The sequence below is a fragment of the Felis catus genome, chromosome D1, assembly GCF_018350175.1.
Source record: "Felis catus isolate Fca126 chromosome D1, F.catus_Fca126_mat1.0, whole genome shotgun sequence".
Classification (NCBI taxonomy): domain Eukaryota; kingdom Metazoa; phylum Chordata; class Mammalia; order Carnivora; family Felidae; genus Felis; species Felis catus.
Genome location: NC_058377.1, coordinates 15,758,570 through 15,778,245, shown reverse-complemented (window position 1 = coordinate 15,778,245; position 19,676 = coordinate 15,758,570). Strand labels below are relative to the sequence as shown.

General features: G+C 55.7%; 1 protein-coding gene and 1 long non-coding RNA gene across 3 annotated transcripts in view; both read right to left on the bottom strand.

Annotated features, from left to right (window-relative positions):
• The window catches only part of TMPRSS4 (transmembrane serine protease 4), a 33,547-nt gene extending 29,205 nt beyond the window's left edge, over positions 1–4,342 (bottom strand). Inside the window, exon 1 of one of the 2 annotated variants that reach the window (XM_019811356.3) lies at positions 4,000–4,342. In XM_019811356.3, coding sequence (XP_019666915.2) covers positions 4,000–4,023 — 24 coding nt within the window. In that variant the 5' untranslated portion in view covers positions 4,024–4,342. The remainder of the gene's footprint in view (positions 1–3,999) is intronic. The other variant, XM_019811355.3, reaches the window with a different exon arrangement.
• Positions 4,343–6,146: 1,804 nt separating this feature from the next.
• On the bottom strand, positions 6,147–13,897 carry LOC109491810. The gene is made up of 3 exons (XR_006586001.1): positions 9,407–13,897; positions 7,300–7,522; positions 6,147–7,191 (listed from the first exon to the last, which is right to left on the bottom strand). It is a non-coding gene; the product is annotated as an uncharacterized LOC109491810 (long non-coding RNA).
• Between the last annotated feature and the right edge of the window lie 5,779 nt (positions 13,898–19,676).

The window sequence follows — 19,676 nt, the reverse complement described above, 5'->3', positions numbered from 1 at the left end:
GGTGAAGGTCTCTGGACAGAAAGGACATTATCTTTCCTCCACTTGGTCACGCCAGCTGATACGATCTTCACTCAATGCACACTTTATATTACAAAGTTGATCAGCTTCTAGGTAGGGAGATACGGGGCTCCCTGGCTCTGCAGTTTCCACTGCAAGTTCAAGTTCGAGATCTAGTCTCAAGTTGAGGTCTATGGGTTCACATCTGGGAGGAGAAGGAGGGCATTATGAAAAAAATCTGAGCACTTGATACTGAAGTCCCAGAACTTAGAGATCTTGGCGGAGTGACCCTTTCAAGTCATGAGCCTCTTGAGTCTTGGCATTTCTCATCTCTAGAACGAGGATCATGATGTCTCGGCTGGTGTAAGATGCGGGGAGATTCGGGAGATGAATGTGCTTCTCAGGCTGCACTTGCTGCGTTCAGGTAGGGGTGACACATTCAGCGAGTCCTACTCACCGGGAGAGGTGCTCCCGATGGCCTGGTGGGGTACCCTTCTCCTTGGGGATCAGAGACGTGATCATGAGTGAAGGCCCCGGTGTCAGGGTGAGAGTAGGCTGGGGTGGGGTGACCTCAGCTGCATCATCCTCTTTGTGTTGAGGTCTGTGGGTGACTAAGTGGCCTGTTCTGCCTGGGGTGGGGTCAGCACTCGGCTCTGCCTCTGTTCCATCTGTACGGAACCGAGGGCTTCGCTTGTGTGTGTTCTTCTCTGAACCTTCCGGAGTCTTGCCAGTGCCTGGCACGCAGTTGATGCTTGAGGAACACGCGACGAACGAACGAGCGAATGCGTATTGTAAAGGAGAAATTGAGATCCCAGGAAGTGCCTAACCCTGTGGCGAGCTCAGCCACACCAGCAGGCAGAGGCCGGCCTGACCGATGTGCGGGACATGGCACAACGGGAGACCGCTGCCGCCCTGGACAGGTGCCGTCTCAGCCTCTCGCCCCCCTCCCTCAAGCGTCCCATTCATCCGCTACCCTGTGCGCGTCCCTGCTTGTGCATGGATTATGCCGGGGAGCTGGAAGCTGCTTTGGGAAGGAGTGGTAGGGGAGGGGTGTTGCGGTTTTGAGGCTTGTTTACAGATTTCTCTGCTGTAATCAAGACAGAGCCGCGGGCTGTGAGGTGGAGTCGAGCACGTCGCAGAGGGATTGCCACATTGGTTCTGCTCAGACTCTCTTTCCAGTCCCTGGGGTTTCCAGACAGGCTTGGGCTTGTCTCTCTCCACTTCCGCCCCCCCCGCCCCCCACGTCTCCCACCCCCCCACCCTGATTGGGATGAAAGCACTTTGGTGACACCCCTGGTAGGTTCTGGCGTCTTTTCCAGTCAGACTTGACTGACTTTGTTATCAGTGTCAGATACATCAGCAGGTTCTGGGAATTCAGTCTTTTGTCACTTACTTGTTATTCACTCGCAAGCATTCATCACATGGCTATTGTGTGTCAGGCCCTGTGTCAGGTTTGGGGCTAAAAGTGGGAAAAACCCAGTCCTCAAGAAGCTCCCAGTCTGCCGGCCACACGTTTACATGAAAACGTGGCAGCCGAATGCATTTTAGGTTGTGAGGAATTCACCGTCTTGGGGATGGTTGCTTGGGCAGTTGAGGGGTGTTATTGGGTAGATGTTTTTAGGTGAGCAAGAAGGAAGCCCCGGGGGGAGCTGCTGGGAAATGTGAAATGCAGATCCTCAGGCCTGAGAGCCTCTGTCTCATGCCATCTCCTGCCATCTCCTGCCAAGTTCGTCCAGAGTTCCTGAGACCTGTTTTTATGTCCCCCCCCATTTTCCCCCTGACTCTCCCCCGCCCACCGCTTCCCACCCTATCTGCCTGGAGAGAGCCTGTTCATCCTTCAAGTTCCAGTGCAAATACTGTTTCTTCTGGGACAACTTCACGACCACCCTGGAGATGATTCACTGCCTTCTCTGCTCTAGGGGTCCCTTGTCATCACCTCTGGTATTGGACTTGCCACAGTCTCTTTGGATCCTTGGCTTAAGGAGCTCTCCTTCCTCTGGATTTGGGGAAGCTCCAGGGCAGAACCAGGGCATTGTACCCTTGTGCCCCGCTTGCTGCCTTCGGGAGGCTGGCCAGTTGTAGGGACTGATTAAATGGCTACATGGAGGGAGCTACTTCGGGGGTCACAGCAGCAGCAAGCCCCCCACCCAGGTAGGGAAGGCACTGGGGGAGCAGGCAGGGGCCTTAGCCCTTCTTTGCCGAGCTTGCCCTCTCGGGTCTTTCCGGAGCCCAGGACGGCATCACCAGGGCTGAGTGGTGGGCCCACCCGTGCTCCTAGACCCCTCACTGCCGCAGGCTGGCCCACTGACCTGGCACATTCCTGAGTCCCGGCCAAGCCTAACAAACACCTTGGTCTGAACCAGCTGGAAAAGGGGAGAGGGAAGGAAGAACCTGCTTCCTCTAGAGCAGCCAGAGGGCTGGGACTGACCTCGGGTGTTTAACACTCTGCTCTGGTGGCTCATGGTCTGTCTGGGGCCTCGTGCGCAGTAAGGAGTCAAGACCACGATGGCCAGTCCCAGGGTCCCAGGCTTCCCTCCAGGCCTCAGCCGCAGCTGAAATATCAAGGGAAACGTTCCCCTCGGGGACAGAGATGGGGCTCAGACCTCTGCCCACTGCTATGAGGTAGTAACTGTGCAGGACTTGTCTGTCCAGGGCGGGGCTGGCAGGGGTGAGAAGAGGCGGGGAGGGGGAAGGAAGGGCTGGGCCCCAGCATGAATTGTTTCATCTTTCCCCAGGGCTGGGCGCTATGGCCCTCCCAGCCTCATTAGAGGGGAATGACTGGGTTATTAGGCACAGGTGGTTTCACGGCTGGCTCTGGGGCCAGAAGCTCTCTGGTCCTACCCGGGACCCCGGCAATGCCACTGCCAGCAACGCCCGGCTCCTTGCCTGGCTGGTGAAGTTCAGTGGGGCCATGCCGCCCACCTGTCACTTCCTGGAGGGGATTCCTCTTTGGCCCCACATCCTTAGGCTTACTAGCCCGATCGTTCCACTAGCCGTCGGCATGCATAGACGCGGCATGGATAAGATTCCCATTTCACAGAGGAAGAAAACGAGTCTCAGGAAGAGCAAAGTCTCAAGAATAATACGCTAAGAAGGGAGCTGGCCGTTCGACCTTTTGATTCTACAGTTTGTGCTCTGGTTAAGTGCCTTAGAAACTGCCCCCTCCCACGTCACTCCCTCGAGAGGCACTCAGACCGCCTCGGTGTCACCAACAAGCAGCTCACAGCCGCGTGGGCAGGCAGTGCCTCCTTTCTCTCCTGAGAGCCCAGCAGGATGCGGCTTCTAGGCACACAGGCTCGGCTTCCAGGTGCTTCCTTGGAGGGGGCTGTGGGAAGCTGGTGCTTCCATCCTGGCTGGATCGCAGAGGAAAGCAGGCAAGCCCTTCCCCTCTCTGATCCTCAGCTACCCCAGCCAGATCGGATATGATCTCTTCCCCTCCCTGTCCTCAGATGTCCTTGAGAGATGGGATTGATTCTCTTTGTCCCAAGACAGTGCAGGTGCTCTGGGCGTTCGGAGGAGGAGGAGAGAGGGCAGGGTCTAAAAAGAGGCCAAGTGGATCTCCACACACACCTTAGATTGTTTTGAGGCAACTGTCCCTTGTTTTCTGTAGGAAGAAAGGGAGTCCGTTTCCCCACGGAGGCGGCAGAGGGCCATCAAAACAGCCCCTTGCCCTTGGAAAAACAGTGCCAACCTCCAGCCAACAGACCAGGAGACCTTGGACAAAAGAGCACGAGGGATTTAGGAGGAGGATCAGGGAGGGGAAGCCTGGCCTCTGTGTCCCGGCATCCTCGGTGCTGGTGCAGGGGCTGCTGACAGGGAAGGGAGAGGAGGGCAGACGGGCACGGAGACTTGCAAGGGCTGGCATGTGGGGGTGATTCACTGTCCCCTCTTGTTTTTTTTTTAACCGGGAAGGTGTTACAAAACTCTCAGGCTGCTTGAAGGGCCCTTTCTGGGGAGACCTGCCCTCCCGCAGGACTCGGAGCAGGGGACCCCCACACTCACCATGCCGGTTCTGCGATCTTCCATATTTCTCTACAGGCCGGAGCTGAGGTCGGCAGCCCGTCGGGAGGAGGACCTCCTGGGATCGGGCCCTGGCTGGTCCGCGGGTCAGAGCCGCCCTGGGCAGCACTGGCCGGAAGAGGCCTAAGTGCAGGGCAGGCGTTGGTCCCGCGTGTCAGGCATCCCTCTGCCCTCAGCACCCCGCTGCCTCCACCGCTGCATTCCAGGAGTGATTTGGGGACTGCTGGCCAGTTGATTAAAACAACCCTACAGGTGAAGTTGCCAAACTGGAATGATTAAGTGTCTTGTAACCTCACACCCATTGTAGGGGCTGGGACACACCTGAAGTCATTCCTGGCCTTTGGCCCCTGAGCAGGTGACACACCTAAGATGTTGCAAAAAGCCTTCCCGCCTGAATGACATCCCGCCCCCCCCACCCAGCCGGGTGCTGGCTGGCGGAGGTGTCCGGAGGCGTGCGCGCTCACTCGCTCGCGCTCTCTCTCTCCAGGTTGCGTGACTTCTCCATGTGTGGGTGCTTTTGACTGGGGTTGTGGGGAGGTGGAGGAGAGTGGGGCGCTCAGCGGAACTGGCTCGTTGCCACGTGTGGAGCAACAGGATCAGAGAGCCCATGGGGTGGTTTCTACCCCGTCCCTTGTCCCCCCCCCCCCCCCCCCCCCGACCCCGGCGCGGACCTGGCCCACGCGGGACTCATGCCCAATGTCCCTGCCAGCATCCCTCCCAAGGGTTTCTTGCCCCGCCTCACCAGTTATTACTTATTTGAATATCTTGGCCTGAGTTGGCCCCTGGCCAGGGGATATACAAGGTGAAACCTTGACCCAAAGAGCCAGGGAGCTGGAAGGAACCTGGGTGACTGTCTTCTCCCATCTCTCCATTTTGTGGGCGAGGAAACGAAATTCCAGAGAGGCGAAGCCACATGGCTCAGATCCCACGGTAAATTAGCGCCAGGTTCTGAACAAATCCAGACGCTCAATGCCTCCTGGAGACCAGTCCAGGGTGGACATGTGCCTCGTCCCTTCCAGCGATGGCACGCTTGCCATCCACGTGCAACCGTGTGAGGGACGTTCTGTGTCGCCGGTCGAGGAAATCCGAGCTCGTGCGCAGGAAGTGACCGGCCCCCAAATCACACCGAGGTTTTGGAAGAGTTGGGACTTGAATCTGGTTCCCCGTGTGGACGGGCTGATGGTAGTACAAGTGTCTGAGGCCCTAAGTCCACGGTCTGGGGAAACATGGCGCCTGGATGACTGTAGTGACGTCTGAGCGGGAGGATAGTTTGAACTGATTGTTGGCTCCACTACCGCTGCTCAGTGTGGTGTGGCCTTGGACTTGTCTCTGAGCGGCAGAGCCCCAAGGCTGGTCTGGAGGGTCTCTGGGGCCAGTATGGCACCAGCCCTTTTCCCATCTAGGGCAAGGCCATTCATTCATTCATTCATTCATTCATTCATTCATTCATTATGAGTGTTTTGTGCTTTATTTATTTTAAAGGCGTTTTTTAATATTTATTTTTGAGAGAATGAGACAGAGAGAGAGAGAGAGAGAGAGAGAGAGACAGACAGAGACAGTGAGTAGGGGAGGTGCAGAAAGATTGGGAGACACAGAATCCCAAGCAGGCTCCAGACTCTGAGCTGTCAGCACAGAGCCCGACGTGGGGCTCAAACCCACGAACCGCGAGATTGTGACCTGAGCTAAAGTTGGACGCTTAACCGACTGAGCCACCCAGGTGCCCCGCTTTATTTATTTATTTTTTAAAAATTTAACAAGTCAGTTAACATATAGTGTATAATAATTTCAGGAATAGAATTTAGCGATTGATCACTTACACGTACCACCCAGTACTTGTCCCAACAAGTGTTCCCCTTAATGCCCCATCACCCCTTTAGTCCTTCCACCCCATCCCACACCCCGCCAGCAACCCTCAGTTTGTTCTCTTTATTTAAGTTTCTTATGTTTTGTCCCCCTCGCTGTTTTTATATTATTTTGGCTTCCCTTATGTTCATCTGTTTTGTATCTTAAATTCCACATGTGAGTGAAATCACATGATATTGTCTTTGACTGATGGCTTTCACTGAGCATAATACCCTCTAGTTCCATCCATGTTGTTGCAAATGGCAAGATTTCATTCTTCTTGATCGCCAAGTAATATTCCATTGTATACGTGTACCACATCTTTTTATTCATTCATCAGTCGATGGACATTTGGGTTCTTTCCATACTTTGGCTGTTGTCATTAGTGCTGCTTTAAACATTGGGGTGCATGTTAGGGCAGCAGGCTTTAGAATTGGAAGTCTGGAGTGAAGTGGCTATGACCTTAGAACAGGTGGCTTCAAGGGACAGGCTGCAAAGACCTAGGCAGGTGCCTCCCTTTTCAAAAGAACTTCCACAGTCAGATAATGAGGGGCCGATGGGCCATCCTGCACAGGCTTTCCCTGGGCTGGAATCCTCTATATGCCAGTCTAAACATCTGGCCCCAGGTTTTGAATCGCCTTGCCGGGCACTCAGGTGATGAACAGGAAAGAGCGCTGAACAAGAGTGCTGCTGGGTGTGACGTGTTGGAGGGAGGATTATTCAACCCTGCTGGCTCAGCTCTGGGCCCAGCTTCCAGGTGCGTCTGGGAGCCCGAGGAGAGACAGGGATGTTGTGATACCTGGGGAAGAGGCTTGCAGAATCTACAGGGGGAGGCACAGAGGCTGGAGTGAGCAGGGAGCCCACACCTCCCAGGGCCCCGGCAGGGGGCTACCACTGGGCCCCCCCCCCATTCGTCCAGGGGCAGCCTTAGCTCCCCACTCGACCTCTTCTTCCTCCCTCCCTCCCTCCCTCCCTCTTTCCCTCTTTCTCTCCTGCCTTCCTTCCCTCTTCCTTCATTTTCCCCCAGGACATTTTTACTTGGATATGCAATTTTTAGGACAGTGTATTAATTTGCCAGTTGTTCTGATGGCACATTCGACCTTCGTATCGGCAACCATCCACTCATCCATCCAACAATTATTTTCTGTGGTGGTACACAGCACTGTGGTTCGATCCGTAGTTGGAAAAAATACATAGCTTGTACCTTGGGAAGCTCAGTCTGCCCACGCCCTGCACGCCTGCTATGCAAGCAGGAGCTTCTGAGGGCAGCAGGCCTTCCAGATCCTTCCTGCTCCAGGTGTGTCTGTGGAGCCACCAGCATCCGTGCATCACCTGGGAGATTGTTAGAGAGGCAGAACCCCCACCCCACCTCCCCCTTGCCCCGACAGACCTACGGACTCAGGATCTGTTTGACAAGATCCCTGGGAGATTCGTATGTACCTTGAAGTTTCAGAAATGCTGTTCCCGATCTCTTCCCACGCTTGGGAGTGGGTAGAGGCTGTTATTTCTGGAGTGAGCTGAATTTAGAGACTGGAGCTTGCCATCGATGAACCTCTGGGGTTCCTTCCAGCCAGCAGAGCCTATGGTTCTTTCCTCTGAGCCCGAGTAATTTGAGCTCGGTTTCAGTGACAGACCCTTCTGTTGGGACCTCTCCCGGGAAGTTCTGTGGACAAGGACACAGACGGTGGGTATGTGCCAGCAACGGCCCATAGCATCCAAGCCAAGTGGCTCTGAAATGAGGCGGATGGGGGAGGCAGTGTGTGTCTGTGGGGACAGAAGGGACGCCTTGGCTCACCGTGAGGTGTGCAAGTGTGGCTCTCTGTGGATTCGCTAACTTTTGGGAGAGGATTTTCACGGCTAACCAACCCTTCTCCCAGACATGGTTTAGGCCCCAACGCTGTGGAATGGAGCCTCACATGTCTGCACCAAAGAGGAACCGGGGACATCGAGAATCCCTAACTGTGGCTGATCTGTTTGGGTGGGAGCTGACCTTGTCTTGTGGTCCTTGCTGGGATCAATCCCCCTCAGGGTGAGGGTAGGGAGTGGGGGCAGACAGGAGTATCTGACAGAACAACAGGTCACGTTTGGTTCAATAAAGCCGTGGAAGTAAAACATCGCTAACATGTAACATGTTCCTGCGTGCCAGGCTTTTATGTCCGTGTAAAGAAATTGCATTACCTTATTCAGACCTCGGAGCCACCCTAGGATGTGGGTGCTTCCGTTACCTCCGTTTTATAAAGAGGGAGGGGTGCCTGGGTGGCTCAGTCGGAAGTGTCCAACTTCGGCCCAGGTCATGATCTCACAGTTCACAGGTTCAAGCCCCGCATCAGGCCCTGTGCTGACAGCTCAGAGCCTGGACCTGCTTCAGGTTCTGTGTCTTCCTCGCTCTCTGCCCTTCCTGCGCTTGTGCTCTGTTTCGCTCTCAACCATTAAAAAAATCTTTACAAAGGGGGAAACTGAGGCCCAGAGAGGGCTGTGCCCCAGGCTTGTGTCACCTAGGACACCTGGGCCTTTTCCACTTTTTCATGCATGGTTGGGTCCGGCGTGGGCCGTGGAGAGGGTCTGCAAGGGCCTCGGCAGTTCTCCAGGGCCCTTGAAAAGCCACTCATGCCCCCGTTGCCCCAGAACTCTGGGCCGTCCCTGGGGACAGTTTCCACATTGCCCATGTATTTGAAATTGGTCTCAGAAAAATACCTTGCCATTCGGCCTTCTCCCCACAAATTAGGCAAAGGCTGAATTTCCCATTATTGCCGAGTCCAGCCTTTCTTTTCAGGTGTCTCTAGAAGATGCTCTGAACTTTACCCTGGAACTGCTTGTGGTTGAAAGAAATAGGGAGGCTGATGGGGTGGGCGACATTGCCTTTCATCCTAACTGCTATGCATCTGAGACCATGAACATATAGGACTTGCATGATTTTTTTTTTAAGAGCATGGTTAGAAATTAAATTGTATAGATGAAAACTTTACGACATTTGTATTCCCAGCTTGTACACGGAATAATCACCATGCATGGTCTTACATCTTTTTAAAATCTTTTCTCTTTGTTGAATGTTTATTTTTGAAGGAGAGAGAGAGAGAGACAGCGAGTGAGCAGGGGAGGAGCAGAGAGAAAGGGAGACACAGAATCCAAGGAGGACTCCAAGATCCTAGCTGTCAGCATAGAGCCCGACCTGGGGCTTGAACCCCCCAAACCGGGAGATCATGACCTGAGCCGAAGCTGGAAGCTTAACCGACTGAGCCACCCAGGAGCCCCTTGTGGGCGTTAAACCTTAACTTTAATGGCTCTGTCACTTTCCAGCTATGTCACCTTCAGCACGTTATTTAACCCCTCTCTGTCTCACTTTCCAAATCTCTGAAGTGGGTGGCAATAAATAAGCCCTACCTTCTGGGGCGGCTGTGAGGGTTAAGTGACTTAAGGTCGAGAAAGTGCTTACGGCAGGACGCGGCACACAGTAGGTGCCATGGAAATACTGCCGGTGAAGGAAAATGAGGATGATTTCAGTTGTGGGTTGATGAATCGTCACCCTTAGAATGTGTTTTTTGATTACCGTGGGCCCTGTATTCTGTGCACGTCGTTCATTCTTTAAAGCTTCATGAACAGTGCGTGTTGGTAACTCACGTTCCAGCCGCATCTTCTGCCAGTTATGTGGGTGAGGGAGGGACCCTTACCCCTTTTGAGTCTCTTCACGGTCTGCGCTGCAAGGTGGCTGGGAACACCGGGGAGCAACGCGGGTGGGGAACTTGGGGGAGCAACGTGGGTCGGGAGGCTCCGCCCCCCCCTGAGCGCAGGCAGGCGAGGTAAGTGACTAGCTTGAGTAAAGGCCTTGTGAATTTCCAGGACCCGGATGTAGATCCCTCCGCCCCGCTCGGGGAAGGGCTGGACTGTCCCGCAGCTGCGCCCCCTCTCGGTTCTGAGAGCTTCGCTGGGCTTTGTTCATGCTGTGCTGGGCTCCTTCTCTGGGCTCGTTCTGCACCTCACTGCCTCTGTGAACCAGGCGGAGGCTTCACAGGACAACACCCCCGATTCCCTGTGGCCCAGCTGCTTAAGGGTGCCGTCTAGAAGCCCTGAATCACAACATGATCCAGCTTTGACTTTCTGCAGAGGTACGTTGGCAAATGCTTGTTCGTGTGATCAGGACAGGTGCTCCCAGTTCACCCAGGGAGCTGGCTCGTGGCTCATGCGAGATTGGTCCCACAGTTGCAGAGGGTATTCTGGAATGTAGGAACCGTGGACCTAGAAAGGAGGCAGGCAGAGTATCGGTGGTGTCTTACCTGGCATCGTTGAGGGAAACATCACCCGTGTTTCCCGGTACAGAGCTTTGCGGTAACCAAGCTTTTTCTTACGTGACCTTCAAAATGACCTTGTGCAGTTGATCAGAGAACTGAGGCTCAGAGAAGCGGAGTGACTTGGCCGGGGCCACTAAGACGTCCACCTGGAACTGACCCGTCCCAAACCCCTTCACATGGTACTTTCTTCTTCTGCCTTTTGTTGACAACCGGGCAGGATAGCTTTTTGCTGGGTTGGATAGTGTCCTCTAGGAATTCATGTTCACCCGCATGCTCAGAATGCGACCTTATTGGGAAGCAGGGTCCGCGTAGGTAGATGTTGTTAGTTAAGATTAGGTCCTGTTGGAGAAGGATGGGCCTTGAATCCAACACGATTCGTTAGAAGAGACAGGGATGGATATGCACAGAGGAAAGAAGATGTGAAGACGGAGGGATTGGGGGAAGACTGATATGGGGGGGTGGGCAGAGATGGGGAGGTGCAGCCACAAGTGGAGGAACACCTGGGGCCACCGGAAGCTGGAGGAGTCAAGGAAGGATCCTCCCCTAGAGGCTTCAGAGGGAGCCTGGCCCTGCCAGCATCTTAATTTCAGACCTCCAGCCTCGAGAACTATGTAACCCTAGGTCTCTATCGATTAACCCACCTCATTTGTGGGCCTTTGTCACTGTCGCACCAGGAAAGGAACACAGCGGCAGCTCCCAGGTCTTTTTCTTCTCTGTGTTCTTCCTCTTTCCTCTAGAGTTGCCCTGTGTCCTTGAGGATTATACACACAGAACAGCTAAGTCCTGGCAGCTCGTGTCCTCTGTGGACAGGAGTTTTGATCCTTGACCTAGATTACATTTATTGTAGCAAATTCACTTGTCTACTCCTATTTGGCTCTGGCTTTTTTTTTTTGCCCCAGTGTAACTTGTACCACGTCAGCTACACCAAGCATCCTGCATCCGGGTGAGATGATGTCTGGGGGAGGGGGTAGGCAATGTGGCCATTGCACATTGGGGGTGGGCTTTTTTTCTCGCAGCCTGGGACTGGTGGTCTCGGGCTGAGGCTTGGGGCTGTGCTGGCTCTTGCTCTTGGCCTTCAAGTCCAGGCTGGACCAGTACCAGCTGGCTGTTTGTCTGGGGTCCTGGGCTGGTTTCTCCTGAGGTAGGCATGCTGGGGGAGGAGGCCCTCCTGGGCAGGGGGGAGGCCCTCCTGGGCGGGGGGAGGCTCTGAGCTTGCTCACATTGCCACCTAAAGGGAAATACTGAGCAGGGAAGTGACCCCCCTGCCCCCTCAAAAGGCACTTCCTCCACCAAAGCCATTGAGCCGGATGGTTGGAGATGTTTGAGTCCTATCCTCTGCCTGTTTCTGTCATCGCCCCTGGACAGCCTTTTTTATGCTGGGACTTCTGCTGCTAGTCCTTGTGCTGAAGGTGCACTGGGAGGGAAGGGGGGGCAAGCGAGGGGCGATGGAGATGGGGTGGTGACCAGTTCGAGTCCCAGCTTAGTGACCTTGTACAACAGCCTTAAGTACTTAGGGATCCTGCGCAGCACTTCCTAGGAGGGGCCGCGCGTATCTTTATACCTGCAGCCCCAGTTTGGCACGTGCACGCGAAAGGCGCTTAAATGCTGCTTGGGTAAAAGTGGCTGAAAACCCAACTCCTGCCACAGGGGAAGATGATTCTGGCAGCGGCACAGGGCAGAGGAGGGAGGTGGGGAAGAATTGGTCGTAGTAGTTGAGGTGAAAGATGGAGAAAGCCTCAATCACTGCTTGGTCCACAGGGCCAGGGAGGATGGAGAAAAGGAGGAGACCTGTTCTCTCTGGCTTTGCACTTCGTGTTTTGCCTTGTGCTACCTGCAGTGGGTACCGTGGCTGCTGTCGTCCTAAGAGCCTTGCAGGCTCCGTCTTCCGGTTCCCATGATGGCTGCAGAACGGAGGTGACTGGCCTAACAGGCCACAGCCCATACCGGGCGGGCCGGCCTGGGACCCAAGCTGGTGCAGGATGCTGGCGCAGGACCAGAAGGGCCCCCTGGGGGAGGGGTTGGGGGTGGCTGAGGCTTCTTTGTGGCTGCCGGTGTTGATGGGGGTCCATTAACAAGTGAGTTCGTTGGGTTGACCCAGTTGGAAGCAGGAATGCTTTTAGATTGCCTTTGTCCGGGCTTTGGCAGGTCCCCCACTCCATCATCTAATGATGGTGCTGGTGCCTCTCCCTTGACTGAGTGCTTTTGGCCGCAGAGCGATGCTTGGGGGAGAGGTTGCTTGGCTCCTTGAGACTCCCTGGCCTCCATGGGGTTGCAGGTGCCGCCACGGTGCCTCCAGTGCTCACTCCCTCGCCCGGGGTCCCTACTTCTCCAAGTAGGCTTCGTGTCTCGCATGGAATGCCATCAGTGAGCAGACTTCATGAGGTTCACCATGCAGACATGGTCCTGGATGTTCCCCCACGCCATCTCCCTTGGCCCTCATCCTCTCCCTGCCTGGTGCCCTGAACCAAAGTTCTTGAGCCTGGAAGTCTCTGGCCTGGACCATCCCTTGACCTCATTCCTGGCTCTGTGAATCTCTGATTCATCAGACATTGACTGAGAACCTACAGTGTGCTGGGCACTGGGGACACTCAGATGAAGTTCCTTCCCTGCCTCCACATCTCTTGACCAGGGTGGAGAGGTGGGTGGCGAGTGACTGGGTGGGTGGGGGTGACCTGGCCCAGACCTCACCCTCTGATCCGCAGGAAGATGCTGTACTGAAAGAACAAACAGAGCCCGAGGTCGGGGCAGCCTCCCCAGAGGAGGTAACATTTGAGTTGAGCTTATGAGGCTGAACAAGGACTTGCTAAGTGAAAGAGTCCGGGCTCTAAGGGGGAAAAGAACATTCACAGCCCAGAGAGGAGGCTGTATGTGTTTGGGGAACCAGCTATTAATTCCACAAATATTTACTGAGCATCTGCTCCACGCCAGCCTCGTGCTGGGAACATAAATCCTCCATAGCCCCGATTATGAGAAATTTACAAGACATCTTCTTTGGCGGGACCTTTACACAAAATGAGGAATTTGGACGCAGACCTTTTGTATACACTAGAAGTTCTCAAACTAGGGTTTTTGAGCCCTGGGATTATGCAAGATGATCCACTGGGAGAGGAGGAAAAAAATCGAAGCCTCTATTTATAAGCGTTTTTTTTTAAAAAAAAGAATTTGAGCTTCTCGAATATTTACTGTATGGGTTGACCCTGGTGCCTGCCCTTAGCCCCTATGCCGTGCATGTTGCCTGTGTCAGGGAGGGTCCTAGGGAAATGGGGTGAGGGGGTTCCATGAAATCGACAGGGGCTCCTTGCCTCCTCCCTCACTGTTAGCACGTTGTAACATATTTACATCTGTTCCTGCAGTGGATTTATGGGTGCTCTTATCTGACTTTAACTAGCTGACCCTCACACAATGGACAAGGGCTCAACAAGTTTCCTGGAAAGGCACTGGGGGCTGGAGAGAGGGTGGGTCACCCAAGCGCAAGCAGGACAGCAAGAACTTGGCAAGGCTGTTGCTCCCTCCCCCACCCCAGCCTGCTCTCAAAGGGCCCCTTGTCCTCTTTCCATCCTGAGTTAAAAGTGGTAACAATCCAATTGTAACCAGTGGAAGCCAGACCAGAAATAGTCAAAATTACCAAGGTGATTGGCAACGTAGATTCAAATCTCCTGATGTCAGTAATATTCTTTCCCTAAAGGTTTGTGGTCTTGTAGATAGTGGCGGGGGATGATGGCACATGTAAGTGCACAGACACATAGATAAAAATACACACCTTAGGGATGGATACCAGCATCTGTTTGATTAGACACAGCAGTCAAAGTAGTTTGGACATCATGGCTCTAGGCAGTAAGGAGCCAGTGGAAGCTGTTGAAGCAGGACAAGGACTTGTTTGGTTCATTTCGGAAGCCCTTCCCTGCAGTGGTGGAATGAGAGACTGGGGAAGAGAGAATAAGAAGGGCTTTTGCAGAAGTCCAGGTGAGCGAGGATGAGGTCCTGAACCCAGGTGAAGGGGACAGGAGAGGAGAGGGAAATTTTACGCGTGAACTGGACTCGGTGACTAATAAGTTTGGAAAACACGGCAGGGGGAGGATCCAGGGTGAGCCCCGGCTCTCTGAGTGACTGTGGGCGGATAGTGGTACCGTTGACCGAGGTGGCGGATGGCGGTGAGGGGTGAGTGTGGGGAGGGAGATAAAGAGTCTGGATTCGAGCAGGTTGAGTCAGAGATGCCCGTGAGAGCGGTGGGTGGAGCTGTCCTGCTTGGTGGGGCTTCTGGGGGTCTTGGGCTGCGGGCACCCCTCGCCCAGGCAGGGCCCAGGTGAGTGAGTGCTTGAAGGAAATGCAGGGAGTTCCAACGTGATGAGTTCATAAGGCAGTACTGGTGTCTCCTGTCCAGTCTCTAGCCTTCCCGGGGGTCAGACCTCTTCCATGTCGTATTTCTGGGAACCACCCAAAGTGTAGGTTCCCCTTGTTTTCTTCCTCTTCTGAGCCGTCTTAGGCTGTGGGCAGGCTCCTCCTACTCATGGGGCTTCAGGCAAAAGTAATTGGGAAAGCCTGATGAGATTGGGTGTGCCTTTGCTCTCATCTTCTGGTGCGAAGATAAGCAAAGTGAAGGGCAGGGAGGAGCCTGGTGGGGCAGGAGGGGGCGTGGGTGCCGAGCAGGTGCCAAGGCTGGGATAGGTGTTGGGTCCCTGAGGCTCCGCGGGGGGCCGTCATTTCTGAGTCCGGTCATTTCTGAGTTGCCATTTCTGGGCTGTCCCCCGTCAGGATGTGCTTGTCCGAGGGTCCACCCGGGGCTTGACACGGAGAAGGCTAGTGGTTTTGTCGGTGACGCCTCTGAGGACGGCATGTGGAACTACCAGCTTGCCCCTCTGGTGGGATCCCGGGCTCTGTGTGTTCGGGGGGCAGGGTGTGTGACATGGACGGGAGGCTCGTGGTTGTCTTTTTCCGTTTTAGTATTTTCCTTTGGCAGGGAAAAGAAGAGAAGAACAGATGGGGGGGGGGTGGGAAGCAAGAGAATGAAGCAGAGTTAGGAATGAAGGAAGAAAAATGAAGAGGAGAGAGGAAGAGAAACAGAAAACAGGAAGGAGAGAAGAAAGGTATCTAGGAAATTCCTTCCCCGCTGAAAGAAACGGAAAGATCAGGATTGAGACGGGAAGTGAGGGCCATGGACAGGAAAACAGAAGGCGGTGAGAAGGCAGAATCGCAGAGACGTGGACGAGACAGAGGGCGAGGGGTGGGGGGGGCGGTGCGGAGGGAGGGATGGAGAGAGGCCTGCTTGGATAAAGCGCTCGGCCCCGCCTTCCTTCTCCCCCCACCATCTTCCCCAGTTCTCAGTTGCAGAATCAAAGGGGCCAGAGCCCCAGCCAGCTGCCGGGTCTCCATTCCCGACCCCCCAGCCGGGCCGCGGGAAGGGGTCAGAGGCGGTGTCACCTTTGCTTCTGCTGGGCAGGGGGCCCTCAGGCAGGGTCTGGAGAGGAGCCAGGCTGACCCGTGGTCCCGGCCCCTGTGAACCAAAGGGGTGTCTGCCTTCATGCAGCAGTCCTTCCTGGCTGCTTCTCTCGACTTGCTTTTCCCTGCGATGGAACAGAACCGCGAGCCCGCGTGCCGGGTGGTCTGCACTTACAGTGCAGAGCGGGAAGACTGGGTCATAATAAACCGGGGCCGAGGCAGTGCGTGGGGTGAAGCCCTTTGTAACCGTCACACCCTGTGCGTGGCAAGCGGCGCACGCCTGCACCCCGACAGCCGGGCCGTGGGCTGCAAAAGCGGTGAAGCCTCTGAATACTGAGGGCTGGTTTTCTGAAGCCGACTCATAATGGGAAGAGAGACGCCATCTCAGAGGCCTGGGGAGCAGGGGCCTACTCTGGCTTTAGTCGGTGACACACGTCTAGACAGAGAAGGCGTCGTCACAAGGGGGATCCCGGGTGCACAGGAAGTAAGCTCTGAACAGACCCAGGTCAGAGGACAGGGCCTGGGAGTGGGGGATGCTAGGTTCCTGATGGAGAGGAACTGTGGCGGAGCCCTAGTGGAGGCTGCGGGGCCTTTTCAGAGAGAAAATTTCCCTCACACGCCCCCCCCCCCACCCCCTTCCCTTGATCTGATTGTGTGTTCATTTGGTGCCCAGTTACTGATTTGGCTTCCATGGGACCCTGATGCCAGGAAGGAGGTCACCTGAGGTGGGGACTCATCCCGCTGGTCCCTGGAGTAACTATTTTAAAAAAATCAATACGTTGGCATAACCACAGCAAGAAATGCTACTTGTCGAGCGAGAACTTACCAGACTCTGCTGAACGCGTCGCGTGAATATGGCACCCAGTGTTGCCAACGGTCTCGCCAGGCGGGCGTTCCTTCCTCCGCTTCGTAGATGGGAAGCCGGGCTCGGGTCCGGGGTTTGCGGCAGGGCTCTGGAGGCCAAGAGCCTCCCTTCTCTTCTCGGGGGGGGTGTGGGGCGATGCTGGGCTCGGAGCCCGGGCCCAAGTACAGCCCGAGTCACCCCCACGGGACGTGGGCGGTGTGCGTCTGCCCCTGAGAAGGCGGTGTGAGGAGCCCCGGGTCTGGACAAGCGGGGCTCGGGCTACGTGCTGGCACCGGCCAGTGGGGGGGGGGCAGCGTCTCTGGGAGGCTCTGCTGGCCCCGGGGGCCTCCCCGCTGGACTCCCCCAAACCTGCAGCCAGGACCGCTGCATCTGCAGGACACGGGGCTGGATTTGTAGCGTGGAGGTGCTCGCTCCGTCCCTCGTTCTGGGATCAGTAAGGGAAGATGAAGGGCCGGCGGGAGTGTCAGCCTAGGGATCCAAAGAATGAGGGCAGCCGAGCAGGAGGGGAGGTGATGTGAGGGCCGGTGTCTGGCTGAAAGGAGATTTGGAAGCCAGATTGGAACCAGCGTTCCAGGGGACCGGGAGCTGGCAGGGAACCAGAGGAAGAGAGGGGAGAAGGGGATTTGCTAGAGGTGAAGAAAAGAGGGGGACCCTCTGTAGGCCCGGGGGCGGGGCTCCAGCCAGCCAATGGCAGCTGCTTTTGCCCCACCTGGGACCCAGGGGCACAGAGGACCCTAAGCTTGGGAGGGAAGTGAGGCAGCCACCTCTGGGTCTCCACCACAAGGCTTCCTGGGGCTGCCGGCTCCCTGTCCAGAGTCCGCCGGCAGCTGGGGAAGGGAGACTGGTGGCAGCTTTGGCTGCTGCCCAACCCTGACTCATGCCTTCCAGAGCCACCACATCTTATTTTAACATTTCCCAGGGCTGTCATCAGCACCAGGAGTCAATTGCAAGAGGGCTGTGGGGGAAGTGGGAGAGGGTGTTCGCACTCGGAGCACGGAAAGGGGCTGGGACTCCTGTTGCTGGAGGAGAGCCTCAGCCTCCCTCCGCCTCCCTGCTCTGCAGGGCGGTCAGGAGAGGAGATGTCTGGGCTCTGGGCGCAGACTCTAGGCAGCCTCCCCCGGGAGAGGCACCGGAGTGGACACACAAGGTCCTGGCTGCGTTTGCCCCTCGTCCCACAGAGGCGGGCATGCAGACGCGGCTCCCAGGCTCGGGGTGCAGAGATAAAATGCTAATCGCATTTTTCTCCACCTTCTGGGCCTGCAGGGTTTTCGCTTGCTTCATGGGGCCGGTGTTCCCCTTCCGCTTTCCCTGCCAGACAGGGAGTGGGGCGGGAGGGGGGCGGGCACTGATCATCTTACCCAGCAGGGGCTGAGCATCTCCCCCTGGGCCCCCAAATCCAGAGGCTCCCAACGACACTCCAAGGTTTCATCTGGGCCCGAAGTGAGTGGGGCCATCCAGACTGCTTTTCCAGGCAGAGCAGCAAAGCAATAGAGCTAGAACTACATCTAGAAGGCCCGGGGACTGGGGCATCCCGATGGTGCCCTGGTGCACCCAAAGGCCCATCATTTTGCTTGTCCTGGGAATGGAACTCCTATTTTTATATTTCCTTCCTTCCTTCCTTCCTTCCTTCCTCCCTCCCTCCCTCCCTCCCTCCCTCCCTCCCTCCCTCCCTCCTTCCCTTCCTCCCTCCCTTTCTATGTTTGTTTATTTTTGAGAGAGACAGACCATGAGCTGGGGAGCAGCAGAGAGAGAGAGGGTGACACAGAATCTGAAGCAGGCTCCCAGCTGTCAGCACAGAGCCCGATGCAGGGCTCGAACTCACGAACCAAGAGATCATGACCTGAGCTGAAGTCGGACGCTTCACCGACGGAGCCACCCAGATGCCCCTTTTATATTTTCATCCCTGGGGGCAAACGTTTGTGCAGTGCTCGGCAGCTGGCAAAATTCTTCCACAGGTTTTCTGATTTAAGCCTTAAAGTTCTCCGTGAGGTGGGCCTTCTAAGGCCACTCATTGACCCAGATGAGGGAGGTGACGCCCCAGTAAGTACCAGAGCCAGGACCCAAACCAGTCTGAGGGCTTGGCGCTGGGAGGGCCCTACCTCTGAGATAAGGACCTGGCCCCGTGAGAGCAGCCTCACCCCAACGATGCCTGGGCCTCTGGCGACATGACTGTTCAAATTGTAAGGTGCCCTATTTTGACCTCTCCCGCTTCCCTAGAGTTACCAGCGAAACCTCAGAAGCACAGTTCTCTGCTCTACGGACAGGGAAGTTGGGGGGGATACTCTGAAGTCATTAGTACCTCTTCTGCAGAAGGGCGTCCACACCCCGTTTCTTCCCCAAGTCCCTAAGTCTGGGCTCGTGGTCAGATTCCAGAGCCTTCTCGCCCGGAGGCAGAACACGCACTGTACTCCTGTCCTGGAGTCTGAGGTGGACCCAGCCCTACCCCTACCCCAGCTCTTGGCTCCCCAACTCTCTCTTTCTCTCTCTGTTTTTAAAAGTTTTATTTATTTATTTTGAGAGAGAGCAGGGGAGGGGCAGGAAGAGGGAGAGAGAGAGAGAGAGAGAGAGAATCCCCACTCTTGGCTCCTCAACTCTGTCCCTTTTCCCTCCCCAAGTTTTATTTATCTATTTCTTTAGAGAGCAGGGGAGGGGCAGATGGAGGGGGAGGCAGAATCCCAAGCAGGCTCCGCACTGTCAGCACAGAGTCCGACACGGGGCTCGAACCCACGAACCAAGAGATCACGCCCTGAGCTGAGATCAAGAGTCAGATGCTTAACTGACTGAGCCACCTAGGCATCCCTCCCTGACTCTCTTTAATAGACCTGCCTATACCCGAGTTTCCTCAATGTGTGTTTTCTCGCGTTCTTGCAAGTGGGTTTCTGGTTTGGTCCCTATTTCAAGCTCTTCTTCCAGGATTCTGCACTCACGCCACTTTGGTCCCTGACCCTTGCCTCTCACCCACACATTGGGCACCCCTTCCTGAGGTCTGTCGTTTCTCCTTGTGCCCATGTCATGGCTGCCAGACCCTGCCCACAGGTGCCCAGGCCTGCGTCACCTCCTCCATGGGTTCCTTTCCAGCGCTGGCCCTGGGGTGAACGCTAAACCCGAGATTGGGCTGGGAAGAGAGAGACCTGAATGGAAGGAGGGGAAGACCTAGGAAAGGGGGCGGTGGACCACCACCCTGGGGGCTACGGGGAAGCCCTGAGAGGGACCTGGCAGAAGGGAGCCCA